This window comes from Silene latifolia, chromosome 11 (genome assembly GCF_048544455.1).
Source record: "Silene latifolia isolate original U9 population chromosome 11, ASM4854445v1, whole genome shotgun sequence".
Classification (NCBI taxonomy): Eukaryota; Viridiplantae; Streptophyta; class Magnoliopsida; order Caryophyllales; family Caryophyllaceae; genus Silene; species Silene latifolia.
Window position 1 is genome coordinate 113,461,349 of NC_133536.1, and position 26,907 is coordinate 113,488,255.

The 26,907-nt window shown below is 39.5% G+C and overlaps 2 protein-coding genes across 2 annotated transcripts; both read right to left on the bottom strand.

Annotated features, from left to right (window-relative positions):
• Positions 1–2,941: 2,941 nt before the first annotated feature.
• LOC141613823 (uncharacterized) lies at positions 2,942–5,656 on the bottom strand. The gene is made up of 6 exons (XM_074432568.1): positions 5,355–5,656; positions 4,976–5,258; positions 4,585–4,877; positions 3,752–4,480; positions 3,286–3,427; positions 2,942–3,172 (listed from the first exon to the last, which is right to left on the bottom strand). The coding sequence occupies exons 1-6, from the start codon at positions 5,654–5,656 to the stop codon at positions 2,942–2,944; spliced, it is 1,980 nt and encodes a 659-aa protein (XP_074288669.1).
• A 1,649-nt stretch (positions 5,657–7,305) lies between these two features.
• On the bottom strand, positions 7,306–8,217 carry LOC141613824 (uncharacterized). Its single transcript, XM_074432569.1, has one exon. The coding sequence runs from the start codon at positions 8,215–8,217 to the stop codon at positions 7,306–7,308; it is 912 nt and encodes a 303-aa protein (XP_074288670.1).
• Positions 8,218–26,907: the final 18,690 nt, after the last annotated feature.

Consider the following 26,907-nt stretch of genomic DNA (forward strand, 5'->3'; position numbering starts at 1 on the left):
TCCATATATTCCATTACCAGTACCATGCAGGCCATGGGAGGATGTGAGCATGGATTTTATTGTTGCACTGCCAAGAACACAGAGAGGAAAGGATTCAGTCATGGTTGTTGTTGACAGGTTCAGTAAAATGGCCCATTTCATAGCTTGCAAGAAGACAGAGGATGCTGCTAGTGTTGCTGAGCTATACCTGAAAGAAGTTGTAAGGCTTCATGGGATTCCAAAGACAATTGTATCAGATAGGGATACAAAATTCATGAGTTACTTTTGGAAAACTTTATGGAAGCTACTCAAGACCAAACTGTTGTTCAGTACATCTCACCACCCCCAAACAGATGGCCAAACTGAGGTCACCAACAAAACCTTGGGTAGGATTCTGAGATGTATTGTAAGCAAGAGTCTAAAAGATTGGGATATCAAGTTAGCAGCAGCAGAATTTGCCTTCAACAGATCACCATCAACTGCTACTGGTCATAGTCCTTTTGAGGTTGTCTATGGGATTAACCCCCTAATGCCTATAGACTTGTCATCTGTACCAAGAAATGAGATGAATCATGATGCTAAGGCCAGGGCAGAACAGCTGTTGAAACTCCATGAAACTGTGAAAAGAGAGATTGAGAAGACCAATGAGAAGTACAGGAAACAGTCCAAGGTACCTCAGAAAAAGATAGAATTTGTTCCAGGGGATTTAGTCTGGGTTCATTTAAGGAAAGAGAGGTTTCCATCAAGAAGAAAGAACAAGTTAATGCCAAGAGCTGATGGCCCCTTTGAAATTATTGAGAGGATTGGTCCAAATGCCTACAAGGTGGATCTACCAGGAGAGTATGAGGTGCATGGCACTTTTAATGTAGGTGACCTAAGTCCATATTATGAGGATGCTGAGGGGGAGGAGTCACCAGGCTTGAGGACAAGCCCTGTTCAACCAGGGGAGGTTGCAGCAGGAGCTACTGACCAGGACACTCCACAAATACAAGCAGGCCAAAACAGCACCACACCCACTTCAGGAAGCAACCAAAATGGGCTAGGTTTAGTGGCTAATAGGTACGAGTACAAGCCCAACCACCAGCTGCCACCATGGCCAGCTGGTTGGCCATTAAACTAAGCTCAGAAAAGTCCTAGGGGTCCAAGGAAGAATCACAATGCAAGTCATAGAAAACTAAGTCGAACAGAATGCAAAGATTTGACAAACAACAAAAGCAATCTTTCCATTTCTGGCTAAACCATGAGGAAAAAGCATGCAAGGAACTTTTGGCTTGTCTTCCCATATACCAGATACAACCTAGAGCCAATTTTAATGCCAAGGACTCAATCATTTCGTCCTCAAGTGCCTACATTCAACAGAAAAGCCAGCAATGCAGCAAAGGACCACAACATGTCTTTGTCACCGCATTTCTCTTTTGTTTTCATTCCATTTACAATTAAGAGCTTTTAAACCGTTGTAATATTGTACTTGGACTCTTATCAGCATGTGAGGAGAGATCCTGACCCTTGGATGTAGTTTTTCTTTCAAGATTGTAACCTAAAAGGGCCTATATAAGGACCTTAGCTCAGATTTGTTGTAACACAGTGATTTATGAATGAAACCCGAGATTTCTCTCAAATTTAAACCTCTTAATCTTGTGCTTAGTCTGTAGATTAGAGTCAGGCTTGATAATAACTTGTGCTTAGACTGTGGTTATTGATTAAGTACTTGTTAGTAGAGCATAAACCTTCCGTCTTTGAGACTGTGGATAGTTTAGCTTTTCTTTGTTTGTTTTGATTGAGATTTTCTGTGTTAATCTGTGGAATTTCTTAACTCTAACACCCCAAATTATTAGCTTAATTCCCTGTGAGTATTCTGTGGGTTTTCCAGTTGATAATTATATCCAAGTTCCCTCCTTTCAAGCTTTGTCTCAGAACTGTCTCAATTACAGTCCTTTGTGTCTGTCAGTCAGTTCAGTTGAGTCTTAAAAATACCTTGAGTCCTCTAAAAAATCCTGGTCTTTTGCTCAGAAGTAGTTCTTATATCAAAGTAATTAACTGCCAAGTTTCATGATTTTAGAAGGTCAACTCATAATTTTATTGATTAGCACAAGTTTATTGCATTCCTGAGAACTTGTTTTATTTCTGCTGGTTTGATTGTTGTTTTGTCTAAACCCTTGGACATTACACTGCAAGTTGCATCATCAGTCTTGTGACACGGAATAAAATGCGCCATCTTCGAGAATCGATCAACTACCACCATAATCGAGTCCTTACCCCTTTGAGTTCTCGGCAAACCAAGGATAAAATCCATGCTTACCTCATTCCATGGGTACAGTACAGTGCAGGCGGAGGTGTATACAAGCCCTTGGTGAACGTGCTCTTAGCCTTTTGACATACCACACATTTCGCCACGATCTCTTGCACGTCCTTATTCATTCTCGGCCAATAGAAATGTTCACTTAGGATGTCACTCGTCTTGTTAACTCCAAAGTGTCCAAAGAATAGCCCCGCCATGAGCTTCTCGTACCAACAACTCCCTAATCGACCCATTCGGAATGCATAGCCGATTACCCTTGAAGAGATAGCCATCCGAACAAAAAGTATACAAACTGTCGGATCAATGATTTCTTTTGAAAATTCTGGATCAGACTTGTACAGTTCCTTGATATGTTCGAAACCAAGAATCCTTGCATCCAACTCAATCAACAATGAATGCCTTCGTGATAATGCATCAGCCACGATATTAGAACTTCCCGTCTTATATTTTGAAGAAAACGTGAATGATTGCAAGAATTCTACCCATTTGGCATGTCTTTGATTTAACTTTTGCTGTCCATGGATGTGTTTAAGAGCCTCGTGATCAGAATGTAAAATAAACGGCTTCGGACGCAGATAATGACTCCAATGATCCAATGCTCTCACGATTGCATAAAACTCCTTGTCATAGGTTGAATAGTTCAACCTTGCACCGTTTAATTTCTCATTTGAAATATGCAATAGGCCTCTTTTCTTGTATTAACACGGCACCAATCCCAACACCACTTGCATCACACTCGACTTCAAACAATTTATTAAAATCGGGTAGTGCTAAAACAGGTCCGGAACATAGCTTGCGTTTCACTTCTTCAAACGCCTTTTGGGCGCTGTTAGTCCACACGAACTCTCCCTTCTTGGTTAGCTCTGTAATTGGAGCCACAATCGAGCTAAAACCCTGGATGAACCGTCTATAAAATGATGCTAAACCATGAAAGCTTCGCACCTCTGTAGTTGATTTCGGAATCGCCAGGCTTGAATAGCATCGACCTTGGATGGGTCCATACTTACTCCGTCTTTTCCCACAATATAACCAAGAAAGACAACACTTGAGACCATAAAAGTACATTTTTCCAACTTACCATAAAGCTTCTGATCTCGCAACACTTCAAACACAGCTCGCAAATGTCGTTTGTGCGACTCTTCATCTTTGCTATAAATCAGGATGTCGTCAAGATAGACCACCACAAATTTGTTAAGGAACGGCCTCAACACTTCATTCATCAACCTCATAAACGAACTAGGAGCATTGCACAATCCAAACGGCATCACAAGCCATTCATATAATCCTTGCTTCGTTTTAAACGCGGTCTTCCACTCATCCCCTTCTCGAATCCTCATTTGATGGTAGCCACTCCTCAAATCCAGTTTAGAAAAGACACACGAACCAGAAAGTTCGTCAAGCATATCATCAAGTCTTGGCATAGGAAAGCGATATTTGATTGTAATGTTATTCACCGCTCTACTATCAATGCACATTCTCCAAGTCCCTTCCTTCTTTGGCACTAGTAACGCAGGCACCGCACAAGGACTTAAACTCTCTTGAACATATCCTCTATCTATCAATTCTTGGACTTGTCTCTGTAACTCCTTTGCTTCCTCTGGATTACAACGATAGGCCGGCTTATTAGGCAATGCCGCCCCTGGAATCAGATCTATTTGGTGTTCAATACCACGTGAAGGAGGTAACCCATCCGGTAATTCATCCGGAAACACATCCCGGAACTCTTCTAATAGCTCCTGTACCCCACGGTCATTACACACACCAACGGACCCTAATTCACGAACCATCAGCACATAAGTTCGTTCTCCACGAGCTAAAGCTTCCTCAACCTCCCGAGCCTCCATAAACATACTCCCCTTCTTTGTTTTAGACTCTTTAATCTTGTTAGGTGACATAGGTTTCAGATTATATCTCACATTACCCTTCATCACGCTATACACATTGGCTCTCCCGTCATGTTCAACCTTTCTATCGAATTGCCAAGGCCTACCCAACAGAATGTGGCATGCATTCATAGGAATTATATCGCACCACACCTCATCAGTATAGGGTCCTAAACTCAACGAAACTAAGGCTTGTTTCTTAACTTGAATCCCATTCTCCCCATTCAGCCAATGCAATTTATATGGTTTAACTCGGTCTTTAGTTTGCAATTTTAGTTCATCAACAAGGTCCCTTGCTACTACATTAGCACACGATCCACTATCAATAATAAGATTGCAAATTTTACGGTTTACCTTGCACCGAGTATGGAAGATTTGCTCCCGTTGTTCATTCTCGGTGAACCGTTTCCATATGCAAATTACGCAAACACTAAGCACTCCTCGTCACTCAACGGATCCAAATCATAGACTATTCCTTCACCATCAGTTTCAACATTCCCTTGGACTGTTTCTTCCTCTGGCGTGACAAATACGGGGATCAAATCACATAATTCTTGAGCTGTTAGGGCTCGTTTCTGAGGACATTCGTTTGCTATATGTCCATAGCCTTGACACTTGAAACAACGCCTCAAAGAATTCCCTTTTGGCTCGGCAACAACCTTTCCTTTGTCCTTGGGTTCTTCTTTCGGGGTTTCTTTAGCCTTGCTAGAGCCGGCCTGGAATACGAACTTGTTCCCGAACTTTGTCCCTTGGAATAAGTATAAGGTTTTCGTGCCTTATCATGCTTTTCGAATTTTAACGCCAATCTGCAGACATCGCTAAATCCATCGAAATTCTGAATTTCTACCTTCGTTGCAATTGCGGGTGTTAGGCCCTTGATGAATCTCGCCACTCTTAGCTCTTCTTTCTCCTCAAGATCGCACACGATTGACATCTTTTCGAATTCTTTGATGTAATCAGTCACGGACATGCTTCCTTGCTCTAAAGATTGGAGCTTTAAGTAGTTATCTTGCTCATAATCCCTTGGCAGGAATCGCCTCATCAAGTGCTTCTTTAGTTTGATCCAAGATTCGATCTTGTCTTTGCCTTCCTTTCTTCTTTGTTTTTTCAGATTTTCGTACCATAAAGATGCATACTTTGTAAGTTTCAAGATTGCAACTTTAAATTGCTTCTTGTCATCGTATTCTTTATACTCGAAAACCCTTTCAGCTTGTCTTATCCAATCCAGAAATTTTTCCGGATCCATCTCGCCATCAAAGTCAGGAATATCGAGTTTTAAACCCCGATCATCATCGTTCTTATTTTTTGACTTCCTCTTTGGCTGCTCGTCCTCTTCTTCAGATTCGGATGGAGTGTCCGATTCTTTTTTCTTCTCTTTAGCCTTCAACATGCTTGCTATATTTTTCAACACATAAGCCATCTGAGCCATCTCCAATTTCAGCTTGTTATGACCATCTTCCCATGTTTTCGGACCTTCTTCACCGTCTTTAACCATGATTAGCAACGTCCCAAGACAGATCTATTAAGGAATAAATCGAACTTAGCTCGGTAACCAATTTGATGTAAAACCGTATGAAAAACGAGATTGAACAGATCGTTGAACTGTTCGTTCGAGTTTGCTATTCCTGAGATTGTATATGTCGTGATACTTGGTAAATTTGCAGCGGAAATTGTGTTGTTTGGACTGATTATTTCGTGATTATGAATGTAACTGGATAGTATGGTGAATTCCTAGTCCTAACCTCGCAAGGTGTCAAACGCAGATTCACGCAATCGACCTCGCAAGGAAGATCTAAAGATTAAGCTCGCAAACCTAATCAGAATAATGCTCACAAATGTAAACAATTTTTATTGCTGGAAATTCGATGATCTTTCTCTGATCATACACGGCCTAATATACTCCTAAACGAGGTCACAAGTCGACCTAAACCCTAGCTTGGAAATTAAGCTATCTTTCCTTTTCCTAAACTAACTAGGAAAATTATTCCCCTTTCCTAAACTAACTAGGAAAGTAATTAAAATACTAAAAACTAGAATACAATCAGATTTAGGGTATTCTAATTTGACTAGGATTAGGAAAATCTAGCTTTCCTAACTTTATTAGAAATAGTAATTAACTAACTTATTATTCCTACACGATTTAGGAAACCGTGTATCCTAATTATCCTAGGAGCCGTGATACGCAGCCCAGAGCCGTGTTATGCGGCTCCCATGCCTTCCCATTTTAGCATCAACACATTTCTCGATCCAAGCTCAAATCCTTTTACTAGTTGAGTTACATTTCGACTAATAAGAAGTTCATTTGCTTGTTCCGAACATGCTCCTGCATCAGTCTCCATCGGATTGCACCGATAGGCGGCTTTGTTTGGCAAAGGAGCTCCGGGCAGGAGGTCGATTTGGTGTTCGATCCCACGAATAGGTGGTAACCCAGCGGGTAGTTCCTCGGGGAAAACATCCTTGAACTCCTCCAAGAGCGAGGTTAATCATCCATCCTTGCTTCCATTGCTAGGAGTCTCATTGACCACCATTAGGTAAACCTGGTTGCCATTGACAATAGCCTCGTCCACTTCTTTCTCACTAGCGAGCATGGCCATGCTAGTGGTCTTTCCACGCTTGGCACTCATGGAACGCACTTCACCTGGCGCCATTGGTTTTAGGGTAATTCTTTTTCCTCTACTTACCAACTCGTATTCGTTGCTTCTACCGCGATGCACCACATCCCGGTCATACTGCCAAGGTCGTCCTAATAGAACATGACATGCATCCATCGGTACAACATCACATAGGATGTCGTCGTTGTAAGATCCTATGGTTAGTGCCACCTTTCCTTGCTTAGTGATTTTCACCTTATTCCCGTCATCCAGCCAATGCAGGGCGTAAGGCTTTGGGTGAGGTGTCGTGGGTAGTTTTAACTTCTCCACCATTTCCTTTGAGGCGACGTTGGTGCAACTGCCTCCGTCAATGATTAGGCTACACCACTTGTCTTTCACTTGGCACTTGGTGTGAAATATTTGACTTCGCTGCTCCGTTTCAAGGGGCGAAGTTTGGACTTGCAAGGTTCGGAGAACCAAAACACAGTCATAACTAGGAGCGACGTAATCATCGACGTTCTCGGCGTGTGCCTCTTCCTCTTCTCCTTCTAGATTAAAAATGCCCTCGGTTCTTTCTTTGTTCTTCGAACAGCTCGTCACGACATTCCACGGCCTCTCTTAGTGTGATGGTTCGTTGATTCGGGCACGCATTTTTGAAATGTCCAAACCCCTGACATTTGAAACACCGAATCTGTGTGTGGCTATTCTCCTTTGAGGCGGGTGGTTTGATAGCAGCACTGGAGGTAGGAGTCGTCTTGGGATCGGTGGTATTTCCCGTTGTGCTTGTCCTCGAGTTGTTCTCATTCTTCCAAGTCCGGCTATTTTCACCATAGGTGGTTGCCACCTTCGTCTTTCCTTGTGCCTCCACCTTGAGACACATACTACACAAGGTATCGAAATCTGAGTAATTCTGTAACTCGACAACATGGGCGATGTTACGGTTTAAGCCTCGTAGGAATCGCGCCATCCTTATGTCCTCATCTTCCACCAAGTCTCCCATTAAGGCTAGATTTTCAAATTTGTTGATGTAATCTAGGACACTTAGTCTTCCTTGGGTAAGATCGGTGATCTTACGATAGGTCGTGAGCCTATGCGTTGCGGGGACATATCTCTTCTGTAATTTTAGTTTAAGCACGTGCCATGATGTTATTTTTGTTTTGCCGGCTCGAACTCTCCTGGTCTTAAAACTGTCGTACCACAATGAAGCCCCATTCCTTAACTTTAAAACAGCGTATCTGCAACATTGTTCATCATCGAGATCCTTAAATTCAAACATCCGATCCATTTGTCTTTCCCACTCGAGATAGACCTCGGGGTCCGTGCCCCCCGTGAACTCGGGTAGTTCACTGAACTTGAATTCTTCAATGGCTTGTTCTCGTCTCGGCACCCACTTGGGATCGTTTTCTTGTAGGTTCCTCAAAGCCTTTTGAAGATTCTTGAGAAAATTGGGATCGTCGAAATTCATTTTGATGTTTTTTTTTTTTTTGAAATTTCGAAACTCTTTCTCTCTTTTTTTTTTTGAAGGTGAACAGTACCATGAACAGTACCGTGAACAGTGATTTTTGTGTTTTTTTTTTTTTTTTGTTCAATTCGTGCCTTCAAGATCCAATCGATTAAACCTCAACTACCTCGCCGAGTTTAATCTTTGAATACCAAGCGCGTTGGATATTCAACTATCAATTGATTGGGACCTCCTTAGGACCGTCTTGATTTTTTTTGGGTGATCAAGAGCCGAAGCTCTGATACCATTTGATGCGTATACGAAGCGGAAGACTTAATTGTTTTGTTTTTGGGTTTATGTTGTGCAAAAGATAAAGGATATTTGTTTCGATTCCTTGTGAAGAGACCGAAAACAATGGGATATTTGGTATCACTAGACCTATAGTGATAACAATGGGGAATTACTCGAAACGCGTCAAGCAATTCAACTTAAACTGCGGAGCACGTCCTTAGTTCAAGGCAAGACTCGAAATCATCGACTCTTTGAAAAAGATTGAAACAACAGGTTTCTCTCTCTAAAAGGTTTTTACTTCAACTTGGATGATCTACAAATGAGGAGGCTAGGTCCTTATATAGGACAAAAGCCTTGGCCTCCAAGTAAACATTAAATGCTAGTTTGTAAGTTCTAGGATGATTAGATGCATAGAACTTACAACTTAGACTCTTTTGTCAAATCTTATTCAAACTATGTTGAAAAATGCAAAAATATAAAATTGGGTTCTTCTCCCTTGGTGCCGCCACATTTCGGCCCTCTCCCCTTGTTCCCATGTGATTTTCCTTTTGTTCCCACACGGCATCAAGGGGTGTGCGGGTCTCGAGCTTCAATCGCGCATAATACCTCTCTTTTACGCAAACCCATCCAATTTTCATGCATAAAAAATGTATTACTCGGGCTTGGTTTTGTTTGGTGCTCTATGTCGAGCACAACTTCTTCCATTGGGTCCATATCCGCGTCAGTTACTAATAATCATGAGATCAACCGTTCATAGGTTCAATGAACGACCATGACTGCTAATGGCAATTCCATTTTCATCTTCATGAATAACCTATGTGAATGTTGATACGATGTGTATCTCTTAATACTAATCCAACATCCCTTGATGTAATTGGATTCATCATAGTCCATTTTCATCCAGAATTGAAAACTCAAAACTTCCTCTATGAAGGAAGGTGTTAGCTCGTCATTCTTTAATGAGTGGTGAGTTGTAAATATTCAAAGGATGATAGCTCCCACTAAATTCCATGTCTTCACATGATAATTTCCTAACTCCCACTCAATTCCACATATTTCGAAATTGACATCTCAATCGAAACTTTTCAAGAATTGAAATATAAATTGCATTGCCAAGTTATTAAGATAAAACCATATATGTTCCCATCATATCCTTTCAAAATACCTATTTTGAAGTGGTCTTATCTTAACCTTATGAAAAGATTTTAATCTCTAACTCTCACATATCATAATGATGTGTAGCGATGTCATTATTTGAATATAAATAATATCTAGAACACGTCCTTCGAAATACCCTTTCCGAAGGAGGTTTAATCATTTCATAATGAGGTTAAGTAATGACATTTGCGTGGTTAAAACTTGGCCATTGAAGATATCGGTATATCAATCTTTGCAACTCGATCATAACTAGTATGTTACTATGATTCATTTAGGCTCTTAAGTAAATCTCAAGGTTGAAACTATTGGTCAAAATTCTCATAAACTTAGTCAAAAACTTGTTAAGACTTTACATTAGTCATTTTTCTTCCAAAACTTTCTTTTGGTCTCCTCGTGTAGTTATCTTGAGAATATACTCTTATGATTACTTCACTTGGTCTCTTTAGTCATATAGAACTAACTTGAGACCATAGATCTCATCTATTCGGTATACTATGTAAATAGATATACCTTCATTCAAATCATTCTCTCTTGCGTAGATCTTCATTTACACAAGTACACAATTTTATCTTGCCTTGTGTGTTGTGTCCTCATTTTTCTCCCACTCTATCTTTAGAATAAATACACTATAGATTCAAAGATAGCATATGAGACACAAATAATGATGTTGAAGTTATAGGAGAACTATCACATAGATTGACTAATTGTTATAGATTTCATATGTGTACTTGGTGATTGACATTCCTTTAAGAGGGTTCATAGACTCAACACCACTTTATAAATGATCATACACAAGCCTTAAGCATGTGGACATATAATGAAACCCGTCATTATATTTGTCTATTAGATCAAGAATAATCTTATGTTTCTAAGAGCAAGCATTTAAGGATGAATTTTAGAACAAAAAGGATAAATGATAAAACGGGTGACTTGGGTTGCAAACCAAGTCACCACTATCCAAAATACCTTTCCATGTCGAACACGGAAACTTAAGGTTCTAAAATTCAAAACATAATTTAAAATAAGACAATGAAAAGCAAAGCTCCATGAAAGCTATCCCTAGCTTCTTGATGGCTTCTCATGCTTGCTTTTCCTTTCCCTTGTCTTTGCTTGGTGGAGGCCCTATTTACAATAAAAAGGGAGATACATTATCACAACTTTGCATCATAATACCATAGTTGAATTAGAAACATAAAAGAAGGATAGTCATTTACCTACTGGAGTGATCTTTCCAGCCTTAATATCACCAAGGTATTTGGAACAATTTCTTTTCCAATGTCCCATACGATTACAATAATGGCATTTATCAAGAGGACCCTTCTTGATTTTTGAAGTGCTAGCTTCACAAGTCTTAGCTTTGGTGAATGTGGGAGCTTGCTTCTTGCCCTTCCTCCCATTCTTCTTGAACTTCCCCTTACTCTTAGTGCTTATGTTAAGCACATCCTTGGGTGGGTTCACATTTAACCCCATGTCCCTCTCGGCTTGCACAAGTAACTTGTGCAACTCCTCAAGAGACATATCCTTGTCTTGCATGTTAAAATTCACCCGGAATTGAACATACGCTTTCACTTTAGACAAGGAGTGTAGAATCCTATCTACAATGAGTTCTTTGGGGATTTCAACTTTTTGAATCTTCAATGTCTCGACAAGCTCCATAAGTTTGAGCACATGAGGGCTAACCTTTTGGCCCTCTTTGAAGTCGAGATCAAAGAATGCCGCGGCCGCCTCATATTGGACGATCCGCGGAGTTTGTGAAAACATTGTCACAAGCTTGGAGTAAATCTCATTAGCATTGCCCATTTTAAAGGCTCTCCTTGGTCCGCCTCCATCGCAAATATCAAGACATTTTTCATTGCGGCGGACTCCTTTTGGTAAGCCTCATATGCTTCCCTAGTGGCGGCGGTCGACCTAGTAGTAGGTTCGGGTGGAGAGGCCTCGATAAGGTAACGAAGCTTGTCGTCACCTTGGGCGGCCAATTTGAGTTGGGCATCCCAATCGGAGAAATTTGACCCATTCTTTTCAAGTTTACATCGATCCATAAAGGATCGGAGCCAAGATGAACTAGCGAGAGGTGTGGCGTTTGGAGTTGGTGTTGCCATTTGTTATGAGAAAAAGAAGTGGTCTACAAAACAAAATATAAGGAATAAAACAAATGTCGTTTTAATAATACTCGTAAAAATGTATGATTTAAACAAGTTTTATGCATTTTTCTAGTGACCTCTACCCAACTAGATAAATGATTCCAAGACCCAAATTCATATCAACTTAGGCACGGGGGAGCCGATGAAACCTTTATCAATATAACTCGGTGGATTAACTTTTTAATCGATTCTACTTTTAGAACTCTTGGTCGATAAAATTACTCTAATGTTTATCTATAGCCCAAAACACATCAACAAGGGCACGGAGTAGCCGATGAAACCCTTATCAATTACTTTTATTGAGTTCAATCCAAATTTCGAATAAATGTGTCCATTATCCAAACCCACATTAACTTAGGCACGGGGTAGCCCATGAAACCCTTATCAACATGAATTCGGTGGATTAGACATTTATCACCCACTTCCCCTACGTAACAAGGTTTGTACCCCGGGGTAGCCGAGTGCACTCCCTCGCGAAATAGGTTTTCATGGTTTCTACTATTTGGTAAGGCTATGTCTCAATTAATTGTTTTAGCGAGAGGTCATGTCAATTTATTATCTATCACGTTTTAAGTGAACTAAAGCGGTGAACTACGATAATTCGAATTGACACGGTCGAATAACTCGATGAAAGAAAATGCATGTTTTAGTTATGGCGATTTAGCGATGCATGTGACATAAAATAAAATGCAAGCATAAAAAAAATAAATAAATCCTAGTATGGCCTTTCCTAAAATAGAAAAACTATTTAACTATTACATATTCGGAAACCAACTCCATTGGTCCCTTGAACTTTGGTTGTGGCACGCATCTCGAGGTAACACCGTCTTTATGTATCGCCATTCTTGAAGAAATCCGTCTTTGGGAACTCCGGAATGAATAAAATTACATAATAAATTACATAATTTCCTATTATACATTTGTAACTAAAATAAAATAAATATATTAAATTACAAAACGGTGATACGAGATCACAATAAAATTACAACCGAATCGATATTCCCATACATTTCGGGAAATACCAATTAAAATATAAGGCCATACTAAGTAAAATTACATAATTCAAAAATTACATAAATTAAAATTATGACAATCATAAAGAAAATGCAGCATTCTAATATGTATGAACATGCTCAATTTTATGCTAAATCGCCTTTAATTAGCCAATATCGTATATTACTTGGTTTTTACGGATTTGCGTGATTTCAACATTTTACAATCACAAAAATTACATAAATTCATATTTATGCATAAGTTAATTACCCTAACCTCTTAGGACTCAAAATTTAGTCTTCACTAATAATTTGACCATAATTAACTCATATTTATAAAATTGTTCATTAATGGACTAAAAATACAAAAATAAGCTATTATCTTCAAATAAATCACAAAATTTCAAATAAATTCAAAATTTGAAATTTAAACTCATGAACATTCTGGAAAAATACCATGACACTTATAATGTTCAAAAACTTAGGTTAAAAATTTCGAAATTTTCCGGAAAAACAATGTTGCGGTTCATCGGTTTTAATAAAAAATAATCATAAAAACATGGGAAAAATTATATTCATTAACTTTTCAATTTTAGATCTGAAAAAGATAATAAAATGCAACATATAACGTTTTTCCTTAATCATAGATTATGTTTTATTAATTTTTCACTAATAATGTCACTATTTATGCTATTTTTTTTCAAAAATCCATAAATCATGCAAAAAGACTTCACTATAGCCCATTATTTTACACACATCTTGTAAAATTGCATGTGACAACATATTAAATTTCTATGACCAAATTCGAAATTTAACTCATATTAACCTATTTTTCACCTAAATCCGAATTTAATAATGAAAAATCCATTTTTCGAGCATAACAAGTCCAAAAATTATGAAAATTTACAGGTTATCTCAAAATATTATATGTGACAACATATCCAAAAATCACTGGAAAATTCGAAGTATAGCTAATTTTAGACCAAAAATGACATTTTTACTCATAAAATCATATTTAAATGCCATTATTGTATAATATGAACAATAAAAATCCGTAAATTGAACCAAAATATCCTAAAACATTTTAGGACCAGAAATTTTAACATGCATGAATTAATTTCGTGATATATCATAATAACACAAAATTTACAAGTTTTATATGTTAATCTTTATAACTCGGAAAAACTTTTAACCGATTTGCATGCAAACAACCATGGCTCATGATACCGATTGAAGGAAAAGTAGATCTATATACTTACATATTCATATATGTTTTAATTTAATTTGTCATAAAATTAAAGATGTATCTTATGCATGCAAACATTAAAACAAAATAAGGAAGAAACATTATTCTTACATTGTGATTTTCGGTTAATAGGGCACAAGAGAGATCACCTTTCTCTCTTGTTCTTGTGCTTTCCTTTAATGGAAGAACTAAGATCCAAGTGTAGGATCTCTCCCTAAGCTTTATACCCAAGGCTTACTCTTAATAAAAATTAATATTATAAGAACTAGTACAATATTAATCTTATATAAAATTGACCCAAAATATTATGTAACACTTAAATATTTCGGTTTTGGGAGAGAAGAAGAAGAAGAGAGCTTTTGTCTCTCTAGAATTCTAATTTTTGGATGATTGAAAGTATGAATGAATTATCAATAATAATATTAAGTATATGGTAAAAGGAGAGGAAAAACCAAGTGGTTTTCCAAGTGGTTTTTCCTTCTCTAAAAACCGGACAAGGGGAGTGGGAGGGGAGCCAATGCATGCACTCATTTGTCTTCACAATGCACAATAGGGTTGCATGGCTACTAAAGCAAACAATCATTATGTTTACCACTAATTTAAACAAACACAATTAGCTTAAACCTCCTCTTATTTTCGGTCCAAATGGATAATATGGAATCCATATTATTTTTGTCAATTGTCAAAATGTCACATGTCATATGTCGCATAAATTTGTTGTGTATTTTTAACATATTAAAAATCAACGTATTATTAAAAATACGTCACATACAAAAATTGACTTAGTAATTTCATAATTACTTGTACCAAAATATTTTACCATTTATAAATCACAACAGATTGTATTTATAATAATTCATTCAATTTCAATTGTTACCTTAAACAATTATTTCATCCGAGTAATGAAACGATTCAATTACTCAGACCGTATCTCATTTAATCACATTTCAATTAAATACGTAAATATAACTTCCAAAATCGTCCGTCAATTTTCAAGTAATTTAATTAACTCGTAACATTATACGATTAATTAAATGATCAATTAAGAGTGTTGCCCTATAGGTATGACCTAGGGGGTCAACTGATCACCACCGTCGCACGACAGTAATGTCAAACTCTAGTCAGCCAATCATTACCGATATATGTTGACCAGTTGACAGTAAAAATATTACTTCCCAATTGTATTCTTTATAATGAGATTTAAACATGTGATCATCATGATCAACAGTCGTGATCGCATTATTGTCGGAGGACACATATTCCAACAAAGGCGTCTTTGAATTTTTTCGCCATTGTATTTTCACACGGCTCCCACCGTGGGAATTCAGCCCCGTTTCCTCGTTTTGCGTACTCGTCTTTAATTATCAACCCGTAGTTTATTTACCCGTTTTATTTGTTTCGAGTCTTGAACAAACGGATTTTTATTGTGGATTCCCGCTGAAATTTATTGGAATTTTTACCCCCCCCCCTATACGCATCAACACTCCTTTTCTTCAAAAAGAATCGTCCCGATTCTTGTACCTTCAAGTGTCGAGAGGAGATGCTGGTTTGCGTTCATTATTATCTGCCCAATTTCCGCAACGACTTATAACGAGCCCGGATCAAATACCTTGGACATTTGTTACTGGTTCCAAACACATAGTTGCATTACGTTTATTGTGGCGGTGCTGAACACAAGATTACCACAGCCCCGAGTTATTTTCTGTCCAAGATGGTCAACCATCGGATCTGAATTTGGAACGGTATCGTGACAAGGATTAAAACCAATCGTTCCATGCTCTATATACTCACGAGTATAGCCATGTAGATTAAGGGTATCATCCATTTCGATCGTCGAACATACAACGTAATGTTCTGGACCGATTAGGCTCACGAGTTCAAAATTGACTCTATGATTCTCCTGGGCTGGCCATTGCATTTTCGACATTGCATCATTGCAATTGACAGCGTTATCGAATATAGGAGGCAAATCGAAATAGACAACAAGGTTATCCTCCTTTGTAAAGCCATTGTGAAAGGGCGAGATAGCTTCATCATCGTACACATCAAAAACAGGTGGTAAATTAGGATCAAACACCTTGTTCTTCCCCATAGGATCGTCTTGGTTTAAGGAAATCAAGAGCCGAAGCTCTGATAGCATTTGCAACGTATGGGGTGGGTTGGCGGAAGCGGCTTGGTTCGAAATCTGGGCTTCCTCATGGTTAAACGCCATTTTCGGGAAAATTGGACGGATGAATATATTTTTTTTTGTTTTTTTTTTTGATGAATAGTACCGTGAACAGTACCGCGTGAATAATGATTTTTTTTTTCTTTTTTTTTGTGTGAACTTTGGAGATATTTGCTACCGTTAGACCTATAACGATAACAATGGTTGGAATCCTCGTAACGCGACAAGGAAGTTCCCCTTAAACTTTGGAGCGCGTCCGCTGTCTAAGTCGAGAATCGAAACGCGTCGATCTCAATTTTTGTCTCTACACGAGTGTAAAACCACACTAATGCTTTGACGGTTCAGAGAATAATTCTCAAAACAATTTTTAAATTCTTCAAGATTGTTTAAAATGAACTACAAATCAGCCTTATATAGGCCTCAAAACCGACTCATAGAGGGGATGGGGAAACACAAACTTGACCCATAATCAATACAATCAACCTAGTTCCTAGTAAAATCTAGTAATTAAATTTTGTGGAGAAAATGAGTTGACATCGTAAATTACAAAGCAAGGAAAATAAGGCGTCCTTGAATTTTTTCGCCATTGCATTTTCACACGGCTCCCACCGTGGGAATTCAGCCCCGTTTCCTCGTTTTGCGTACTCGTCTTTAATTATCAACCCGTAGTTTATTTACCCGTTTTATTTGTTTCGGGTCTTGAACAAACGGATTTTTATTGTGGATTCCCGCTGAAATTTATTGGAATTTTTACCCCCCTCTATACGCATCAGTTTTAGTTAAAAGGGAATGTTTAGAAGTAACCAAAACAGTTGGGATAGAGGAGAGTTTAGACCAAGGAATTGTCATGCCATGCTTAAACATTGCTTGTCCTAAGTCTAAGTCCCTTGAGCCAAAGGTCATGAGCACTTATGCTAAAATGAATAGCTCATGTTGAAGCAAAACAAATCACCTTAGGCATGTTTTTGCCCGGTTTTGGTCCCTTGACCGAAATAGGGTCCAAATAAGAAATCCGTCTAAGGAATGTGGAGCTTTTTCGGCTTGAAAGTATTCCATGAAGAGTCTAGAGTATTTTTGTCCAAGAGCTTGTGCCTTGGGAAGGAGATAATCAAGGAGAAAAGCAAGGAACAAAACCGGTGGGGCTAGGACTACACGGTTTGCAATGGTAAGTACAAGGGTCGCTTTGAAGTCCCTTTCATCCTTCCTAATTTAACCAAGACATCCACAAGGCTCCTTTTGTTGCTCTACTACTCTTGCACAAGGATGGCCGAACCTCTTTTGAAGCTTCCAAGAGTCCTAATTATCATTGTCCTCATTAGTTTACTTTCTTGTTTTTCCTTTTAAGATTTTTAACTTGTGTAAGAACTTGTGTAAGGCTTTAGGGCCACTTTTGAAACCGGTTTCCTAGGGGTCTTTGGACCGTTAGATTGCTAGGTTGATGGATGGATAGGATTGTTTTGCTTGGCCTATAAAAGCAAGATAACCCTTAGTGTAAAAATCAGATTTTGATGAATGAACAAACACAAGTTAGAAACCATGATTTCTACTAAACCTCTTTTGCTTAGTGCTTAGAGTCGGGTATTCTTCTTTGCTGTGTGCTTGAAGATAGTCCTTGGGTATTTTTCTTTGCTGTGTGCTTGAAAATTATCCTTTAGTCTTAACCTAGTGGCTGTGTGCTTGGGTTAATTCATATCCCAATCGCATCCTTTACTCTATTCGATTGTAGAGTTCTGGAACCGTGATTTTAAACAGTTCTGTCGACTGTTCGATTGCAGTCTTCACAGTTTCTGTTGAGTTTTTATTCTTTTTTATCACGATTAAACAGTCCCTGTTACTGTCCAAATCGTGTCAGTTTCAGTCCAAATTCGAGTCCTTGGAGTTTCACTTCAAATTGGTTATCAGAGATTTAGGTTAACACAATTCCATTGTTGTGTTAGTCTTGGGTTGGTAATCCTTCTTGTGAGTTCACTAAACCTTAACCACATCCAAAAACACAAAAACAACCATGAGTGAAGAAAGGTTACTTGGAATTGAGACTCAAGTAACACAACTCTCCGAGAAATGCGACCTAATGATAGATTCCTTCAATGCTATCATGGCTAACATTCCAACACCACCAAGGGGCCGAGGAAGACATCCACCTTACCGTGGTAGAGGACGTGGCCGAGGGTTTGGAGCAAGAGATCACGAAGCCAACCATGAAGAGGAGGACGTGCACTCGGATGAAAAGGGTTCTTTCATGGAGATCGAGCATGAAGAGCATCCTAAAGACCTAAAGGTAGAAATTCCGGACTTCCATGGTAGTTTAAATCCCGATGACTTACTAGATTGGTTTAGGTCAATTGAAAGAGTCTTTGAATTTAAATCATACTCGGATGCTAAGTCTTTCAAGGTTGCTATTTTAAAATTCAAAGGTTATGCATCTCTTTGGTATGAAAACATGAAGAGTCAAAGGAAGAGGGATGGTAAAGAGCCCATAAAATCTTGGTCGAAATTGAAAAAGAAGCTTAGTGACAAGTTTATTCCTAAAGAGTATACTCAAGACATGTTCATTAAACTTACTCAACTAAAACAAGATCAACAACCACTTGAGTCTTACATTAGGGATTTCGAACAACTCCATTTGCAATGTGAAATCAATGAGAAACCGGAACAAAAAATTGCTAGATTTGTTGAAGGGTTGGATGATAAAATTGCTAGTAGGGTCCGAATGCAACCATTGTGGTCTTTCAATGAAGCCGTGAACTTGGCTTTAAGGGTGGAAAAATGGGGCAAGGGGAAACCGTCCACTTCAAAATTGCCGACCAAAACAACCACCAAGACTACCTATGCTGAGACCAAACCCAAAGAAATCCACTCCCCAACCGTGACCCCCACACTTGACAAAGGAAAAGGCATTGACTACTCACAAAGAAAGACCTTACCCCTAAAAAAATGTTTCAAATGTCAAGGTTATGGTCATTTTGCCAAAGAATGTCCAACTCAAAGAGCCCTTAGTAGCTTTGAAGTGGTTCATTGGGGAGAGGATGAGATTCTTGTGTGTGATGAGGATGAGGAAACCGAGGAAACTAAGGATGAGGAGGTAGTGTTGCCGGATTCCGGGATGAGTCTAGTCACTTGGAGAGTGTTGAGTGCTCAACCATTGGAAATGGATCAAAGACAACAACTTTTTAGGTCTAGGTGTACCATTGGAGGGAAAGTTTGCAACCTAATCATTGATGGAGGTAGTTGTACTAATGTGGCCTCTAGTGTCCTTGTTGAGAAACTTTCCTTAACCACCCAAAACCATCCATGTCCTTACAAATTGAGGTGGCTTGACAAGAGAGCCGAATTGAAGGTTGACAAACAATGCCTAGTATCTTTTTCCATTGGCAAGAATTATGTTGATAAGGTTCTTTGTGATGTTCTACCCATGGATGCTTGCCATCTCCTACTTGGTAGACCTTGGGAGTTTGATAAGAGTGCGGTGCATTATGGAAAGGATAACACTTATTCCTTTGAGTTTGACAAGAAGAAGATCACTCTAGCACCTCTTCCACCATCATCCATGCTTGAACCTTGCAAAGAAGTGATGCTAATCAAGGAGGCCGAAATGGTCCCCGAAAGAAGTAATGAGAAAGGTGTTCATGTTCACTTTGCCGAGAGTGTATCTGTAGATACCCGTATCCGTCGATATTGGAATTTATAGAGAACCCGACAAACACCCGATGATGATAGGACACATGTATTCTTTAGTTGTCATTGTCATTATTTGGGTTCGTTTTACGATGTAGAATGGGCGTCGTCGATGAAGTATTTTATTATTTTAAATGATATTTAAATTAATGTTTTTTAGTGAGTTCATTTTATTAATTTAAATGATATTTAAATTATGGTTTTTTAGGTGAATTCAATTTATTTTATTTTATTTTGAATTTATTTTCCCAAGTTTATTTTATTGAAAATAAAATAAATAATTGATTTGAAAAATCATTTTATGAATGTATTTGATTTGAAAAATCATTTATTTTAATGTGTTAATTGATTTGAAAAATCGTTTTTAAAAAGCGAAGAAAACTCGTTTTAGAAGCATGTTTTTGAGCTCGATTTCAGCTCGGTTTTTGGGCCCGTTTTCTTTACGACTTGGCACGAATATCGAGTACACTAACCAACCTAAGCCTCTACCCATCCAACCTTGTTCGAACCCCCTATCCACGGCCCAAATTCCATCCCCAAACACCCCCCAACCAGCCCGCGCATACAAACAGCCCCCCCTGTTTTGGCAGCTCAATCCCGAGCCCAAAACCCGCTCCAAACACCACCAAAACCCGTACCCATTAACCCTAACCCATACCCTAGTATCCTACCCATATTATCCTAGCTTAATCACCAAGAAAACCCCTCTCAAACCCTCACAAAAGCTGCTGGACAGCAGCTATGCGTGAGCAGGCCCGACTGCCTCTCCCTCTCTTTTACCCTACTTTAATCCCTTATAAATACCACCCCTTCACCATACATTCATTCCTATAAGTTCTATATACATCCTACCATCACTCACAAGCTTGAAACCTCAGAAACAAACCCTAATTGCCTCTCAAAAACCCTCCATAAAACCGACATACAAACTGAAACTGTTTGTGTGTCTTCCTCGAAAAACAATTCGTTCCTCCCTCAAACCTCCATCAAAACTCGATTTTCTTGTTCCTAATTAACCACATAACATCCATCTACACATTAGACAAAGATTTACGAGCCAAATTGCCCTTGAGAGTACACGAAATCCCTCGAAAAACAGAGTGTTATACACTCTGTTTTCGCGGTTTGTTCTTGTCTGTCCAGTTCTATTTGTGCTCGTTTTTCGTGCCCAATAACTCAAAACGAGCGGGGGTTGCTTTAAGATCTCTGTTCTCCTCTCTTTCTAGTTTTCAAAACATCTTTTAAATCGAATTTTCGTCGTGAAACGAGGGAGAAATCATTGTTTGAAAGTTGCTGTCCAGATTTGCCAAAAACGCGTGTTTGCTTTGTTTCTTCGTCGACGACGGCCTCTCGAGATAAAATCTACCATCGATTACGACCCAAGACGGTGTCAACGATACATGTAGCTTGAGGGTGCATCAAATCCTCCTCTTTCTCCTTTTTTATTTCGTTTTTATGTTTGTTCTTTTATAGTTTGTTTTATTCGTTTATCGTTTTTGTTTATCGATTGTTTAATTAACTATGAAACTAGTTTAGTCCGAGTATGAGTTAAAGTACCACCATGCACACCCGCGTTGACTTGAGATGGGAAAAGAAACCGCTACATCAGTCGGTCGTACACCCCCGTCTCATTTACATATCCTCGTGTTCAAGGTAGGGCATAAATCAAACGAATTTCTAACTTCGCTCTTCGCTTTTGACCCCTTTGTTGTTTCGGCCAATTCGACACACCCTAGGATCCGTTGTATGTTAGTTTAACCTCTGATTGTTAACATATGACGTATTTAGACGACATTCGATCAATTTAATAACCTAATTAGACATGTTAGGTGGCATCGACGTAGCTTTAAAAATCGATTAACAATTCTATAACCTAATTGAATACATCTTTCTTTTCACTTGATTTCTCGCTAGCATAGGAGTGCGTGATTAGCACCTTCCTATTAACACTCGACGAGTAAGCATTAATCTTATGATATTGTGACCTAATTGGACCCTTTAGGCCGTGTAGAATACACACTCGCGCGTTTCTTCTCAATCGATCAACCTGTTTTATAACTTGTTTTCTAACTCGTTTTCTAATCCGTTTCGCAATCATTCGATCTAACTAATGAACCTAACCTAGGAACTAGGATGGTCTTGTCTTGGCCGTGAGGGTGGTCGTGGTTTGGGCCGTGAGCTTGGCCATCTTCTTTGTCTTTCTTGCTTCGTTTTTTTATATCTTTTGTTCTTCGTTATTTCGTTGCTTGTAATTTGTAATTTGTTTATCGAATTGTAATTTTCTAATTAGTTTTATTTTATCGAGTCCAAAACCTCTTTCAAAAACCTTAGTCTTGTTTGGTTAAACGGTTGTGCCCCAATGCAAGTGAGAGCGTAGTAAATCGCATGTTGTTTAAAGCAACATGGCCCGATTTATGCTAATGCATGCTTTGGTGCGTGACCCAATGTTTAATTCGATAAGATTAAGTGAAGGCACGCATTACGAGGAGTGACCCAAGGCCGTGTGTCATGTAGGCCGTGAGTCACCCCTTTGTGCACGGTTTTCTAGGCCGAATGGCCGTGTATTGCGTCGTGTGTATAGCGTTGTATTTAGATCGAGTTGTATCTTTAATTTATCGTTGCGTCGGCATGAAATGCCTGGTTTGTAATAGGTAGATCCCAACGGCTCCCCCATTCCCCCTTAAGCCTTGTTTGCTTTGTTTTGTATGTTGTTAGATTAATCAACCCACATGCTAAATTACAACTTTGACAAAGTTAGTTTAGTTGCATCTAAAACGACATAGAAATTGTTGTCACATGATAGGGTTAAAACAACGTTTGCATATCATACATCGTAGTAGCTATGACCTTGTTTGAACTCCGACACTTGACTTAGTAGAGGCCGTTATCGACGGGCGGGGTTGGGTGTCCTTATGGGCTTCCCAACACATACCCTCACCCCTTACTCAAGATCTATGGTTTGTGGATCCGTCTAAATACCATTGGATTACGAGAGTCATTCAAATCGAGTGATATAGGGTACAAGTCTTTATCTTTAATCACTCGTAGTCGATTGGCTTTATGCTTTTCGATGAAAGGTTTAAAGTTGACTTGAACGGTTCCAAGTTCCCAAAAAACTTGGTGGCGACTCTAATTTGTCTTAATTCGATTCGAAAGAACCTCGAGTCGATTATGCCTAGTGTGGATCCCGCGGACGCAGATCCCGAGGGCCTTGTCCACGATTTGGCGACTACTGGGGAAAAGAGGACTAGTTACACTTTGTTTCTAGGATCTTTTCCTCCGAGGTGAAACTTGAAAAGAAAGTGTCGGAAAGTAAAACATTACTCATAGTGCTACGATTCATGCATAAACCCTTAACGACTTGCCCGGGCCGTCCCAGCGTTTCTTCGTGATGCGTGGGGGGCGACGTCCCACTATGCTAGGAAGCTGCACATTGCTCGCTTCCACTTCACCTCGCGTGGTTCTTGATGGTGGGGACGATCTTCTAGGTACTCTACCTTAAGACACCTTGCTCTATAAGACCGCAAAAGGATGGAGGGCATAGACCTTCTTGTAGAAGACTTGCCGAGACTTGGAGATGTCTAGGAGCATACATCCTTGTAACATGAGAATGACAATGTGCAAATTGTTTTCCCGAGTCTTTTCGAAATTTCCCATGTCCTTTTCAAAACCGAACTTTTGAACAACTTACTTTCAAAATAGCATGGTTTAAAAAACGTGGAATGCTGCCCAAATAGGACTAGAATTTTCGGCCCAAAATGAGCTTTTATAGCCGGCATGCTGCCCATTTCAAATCTCATTTTCGAATCAATCTTTCGTTTTTTTCAAAACCAATCCAAAATGCCTCTCGAACCTCAACCACGCATGAAATGCGTCAAGTCATGTCCAGGTCATGGCCGTGTTAGGCCGGGTGTGTTTCGTTCTAAGAGTCTAGAACACGACCTTGTTGGGTCACCCAAGCTCACCTCTTGGGCCTTGAGTCATGTTGGTCGACCTTTTGGTCTAGGATAGTCCACAAAAACGCCCAAGCTAGGCCATTTAGGGCGTTTCACCCGAACCTATGGGCTATGTTAGTCCAATCACGGGTTTGGCCACACCGAGTCCGGTTTATAACTGATTTATGACAGTTTGAGTCATGTCGTTTTGTCGAGTCTAAAATGAACCAAGGTCTAGATCCAACCGTGAGTCGAACCTCTGGTTAGTCAATCTCAAGTCGAGTCTTTGTTTGAGTCAAGTTGGGGTCGTGTCCTTAAGTGTGCAGGGGCTCTTACTTTAAATATTGACTCAGTACGGGGTTTTCTTGTAGAAAGGCCGCCAAAAACCCGACGTCAAGCAATGGAAGATGCTGTTAACAAGCTCACTGAGGCCGTGAACCTCATGATGACCCGAATGGATGCAATCGAATCTAAGCTGGGTGAAGATTCCCCTCTATCTACCCCACCTCTGATTGATCTGGAGAAACGGTTCAAGTTCATTGAAGACCGTCTGAAACTCTCCCAGGGGAAGAACATCCACTATGAAAATGCTAGGGCCTATGCCCCGGTTCAGGATAAGTTGCCCACGAACATGGTACTCACTGACATCCCAAAGTTCAAGGGCACCGAAGATCCAGTCCACCACGTTAAGGCCTATAAAGGGTACTTAGCACTGAAGGGAGTGCTCCGACATGCTCTCTGAAATTTTTGCTCAATCTCTGGATGAACACCCGAAGGCGTGGTTCTATAATCTTGACCTTAAGAACTTCTCCACTTTCGAAGATATTACGGTGGAGTTCTGTAAGCACTATGCTGACAATGTTGAGATTCAAACCAACATAAGGACTTTGGAAGTAATGACACAGAAGGAAAAAGAGGGCTTTACTGAATTCCTCACAAGATGGCGCGCTGAAAGCGTGAAATTAGCCAAGAAGCCTGACGAAGTTGAAATGGTAGATAAGTTCGTGAAGAATTTACGACCTGTTTACCGTAATGCTCTGAAATACCAGAATTTTGGCTCTTTCAAAGAATTGATAAGAATCGGGATAAAGGTAGAAGATGACGTCCGAATGGCAGAAGTTGAAAGGCCGAAAGGGTACCAAGGGGCCTCATCGTCTAAGGGCAAAGCCCCAGCAATGACCCATTTAGATGAAAGCATCAATCTCTTAGAAGGGAAATCGAAGAAGCCGCAACGCCAAACACCTAGGGCATTCACCGATATCGGATGCACTTATACATACGCTCTCCAAAGGCTCATAGCCCAAGGAAAGCTGAAACATATCGGTCCAACTCCGGACCCACCCGCTGATCAACAAGGTAAATGGTATAAACCAAATGCCTACTGTGCCTTTCATCAAGGGAAAGGCCATGATACTGAAAGGTGCTATCGACTGAAGCACGAAATCCAAGACATGATTGAGAATGGAACACTCCCAATCCCAACTGTTAAACCCAATAACATCACCAATCCATTTGCCGATCACGCCAACTTTGTTTCTGTCGAAGACAATGTCGATTATTCTCATCTTATCCGCCCATGTCACTTGAAAGGAGTGTTTATCGGGAAAATATTTGTGGATTGCTTTGAATTCTTGCCAAACCCGAAGAATGAAATTCAAGTCGGGAGTCTTGCTCTAGAATGTACTCCTCTCGTTAACGAAGTTAATAAAAGACAATTCGATTCACCAACCTCCATCACTAGCGTAGATCCTGAGAGGACTACCTCGGGATAGAGGCAAACCATCACAGGGATCAAGGACAAGAGCCGAGCATCTAAGTTGACAGCTGAACAAGGGAAAGCTCAAGACCAGATTTGAAAAATTATGAGTCGGGATCTGTTTTCTTATTTTAGTCGAGTCGAGTCTAGGACTTTCTTTTCTTGAAGTTGAGTCGTTTGTTCCGCGATGACCTAGGGTGTGTCCTAGGAATCGTTCCGTCGAGTCTGTTAAGCATTTTTCATTCCAATAAAAGTTGCAGTTTCGTTTCCAAATATGTCTTGTTTCCAATCCTCAATCATTCCAAAAAATGATAAAATGCACAACACACTCAAAGGAATCCCTGGGGTAGAAATATGTCCTGTTTCAAAATGTAAGGTACACTAGGATCCTGTGTTTGATTCCTTTACCTATTCCATGTCTGGCGGTAGAAAACCTCCATCAGAACCAGTGCTTATGACAAGCTTTTAGATGATTCTATGACGAACCCGGACTAGCTCTTCGTTTCCCATATCGATGACGGAAGGTAAGCCCATTCCCCAACAAAATCATTCCATCTCGAAGAGAAAAGATATCAACCCGTTCTAACAAGGAATTGTTAGTTCCTACCCAAATTAGTTGGCGAAGCCCAGTTTTCAAGGTGTATCCATTTATGACTAAGAGAATGAATAGAAGATCATTTTCAAAGAGAGAAAAAAAGAAGGTGAAAAAGAATGAAAAATGAGAAAAAGAGAAAAATTGGAAAAATGAAAAAAAATGAAAAAAAAAAAGAAAAATGAAAAAAAGATGAAAGAAAAAGAAAAAAGGAAAAAAGATGTTGAAGTTATTGCGGAATGCTTTTTGGTTGAATGTCGAAGTTACGGAAGCCAGAATTCAAGTACCCATAGTTGAGGTTCAATGGGCGAAGCCCAAAAGAGTAAGTAGTGACCTCTTTACCCTCTAAGTCCTTCCTGAGACAGTTACAAGGGGATAGTCAGGAATTTTGAGAATCATTCCGCTTGTTCTGTTATTACACCCAAGCCTTTAGGATCCAGACATGGAAATTTGAACCCACATCGTATCCCAACCCATTTTGTACTCGGGTTTCATCAAACCTGAGACACCATTTCCAACCACGTTATAAGCCATACCCATTGGCCTTAGCACCACAAAATGAACCTTCAGAATGACGGTCCACTATTCAAGCCTTTTGTTGCCAAGCTCCACATCCCAAAGAACCACGGCCTTTTGTACCAACCCTAGACACGGGATTTAACAGTACCTTACAGGCTAGAATGGGATATGACATGATACCATAGGTGAAACCTTCGAGTGTGTACACACAATTAAAATGTCAGTTTAATGCACCTTGATCG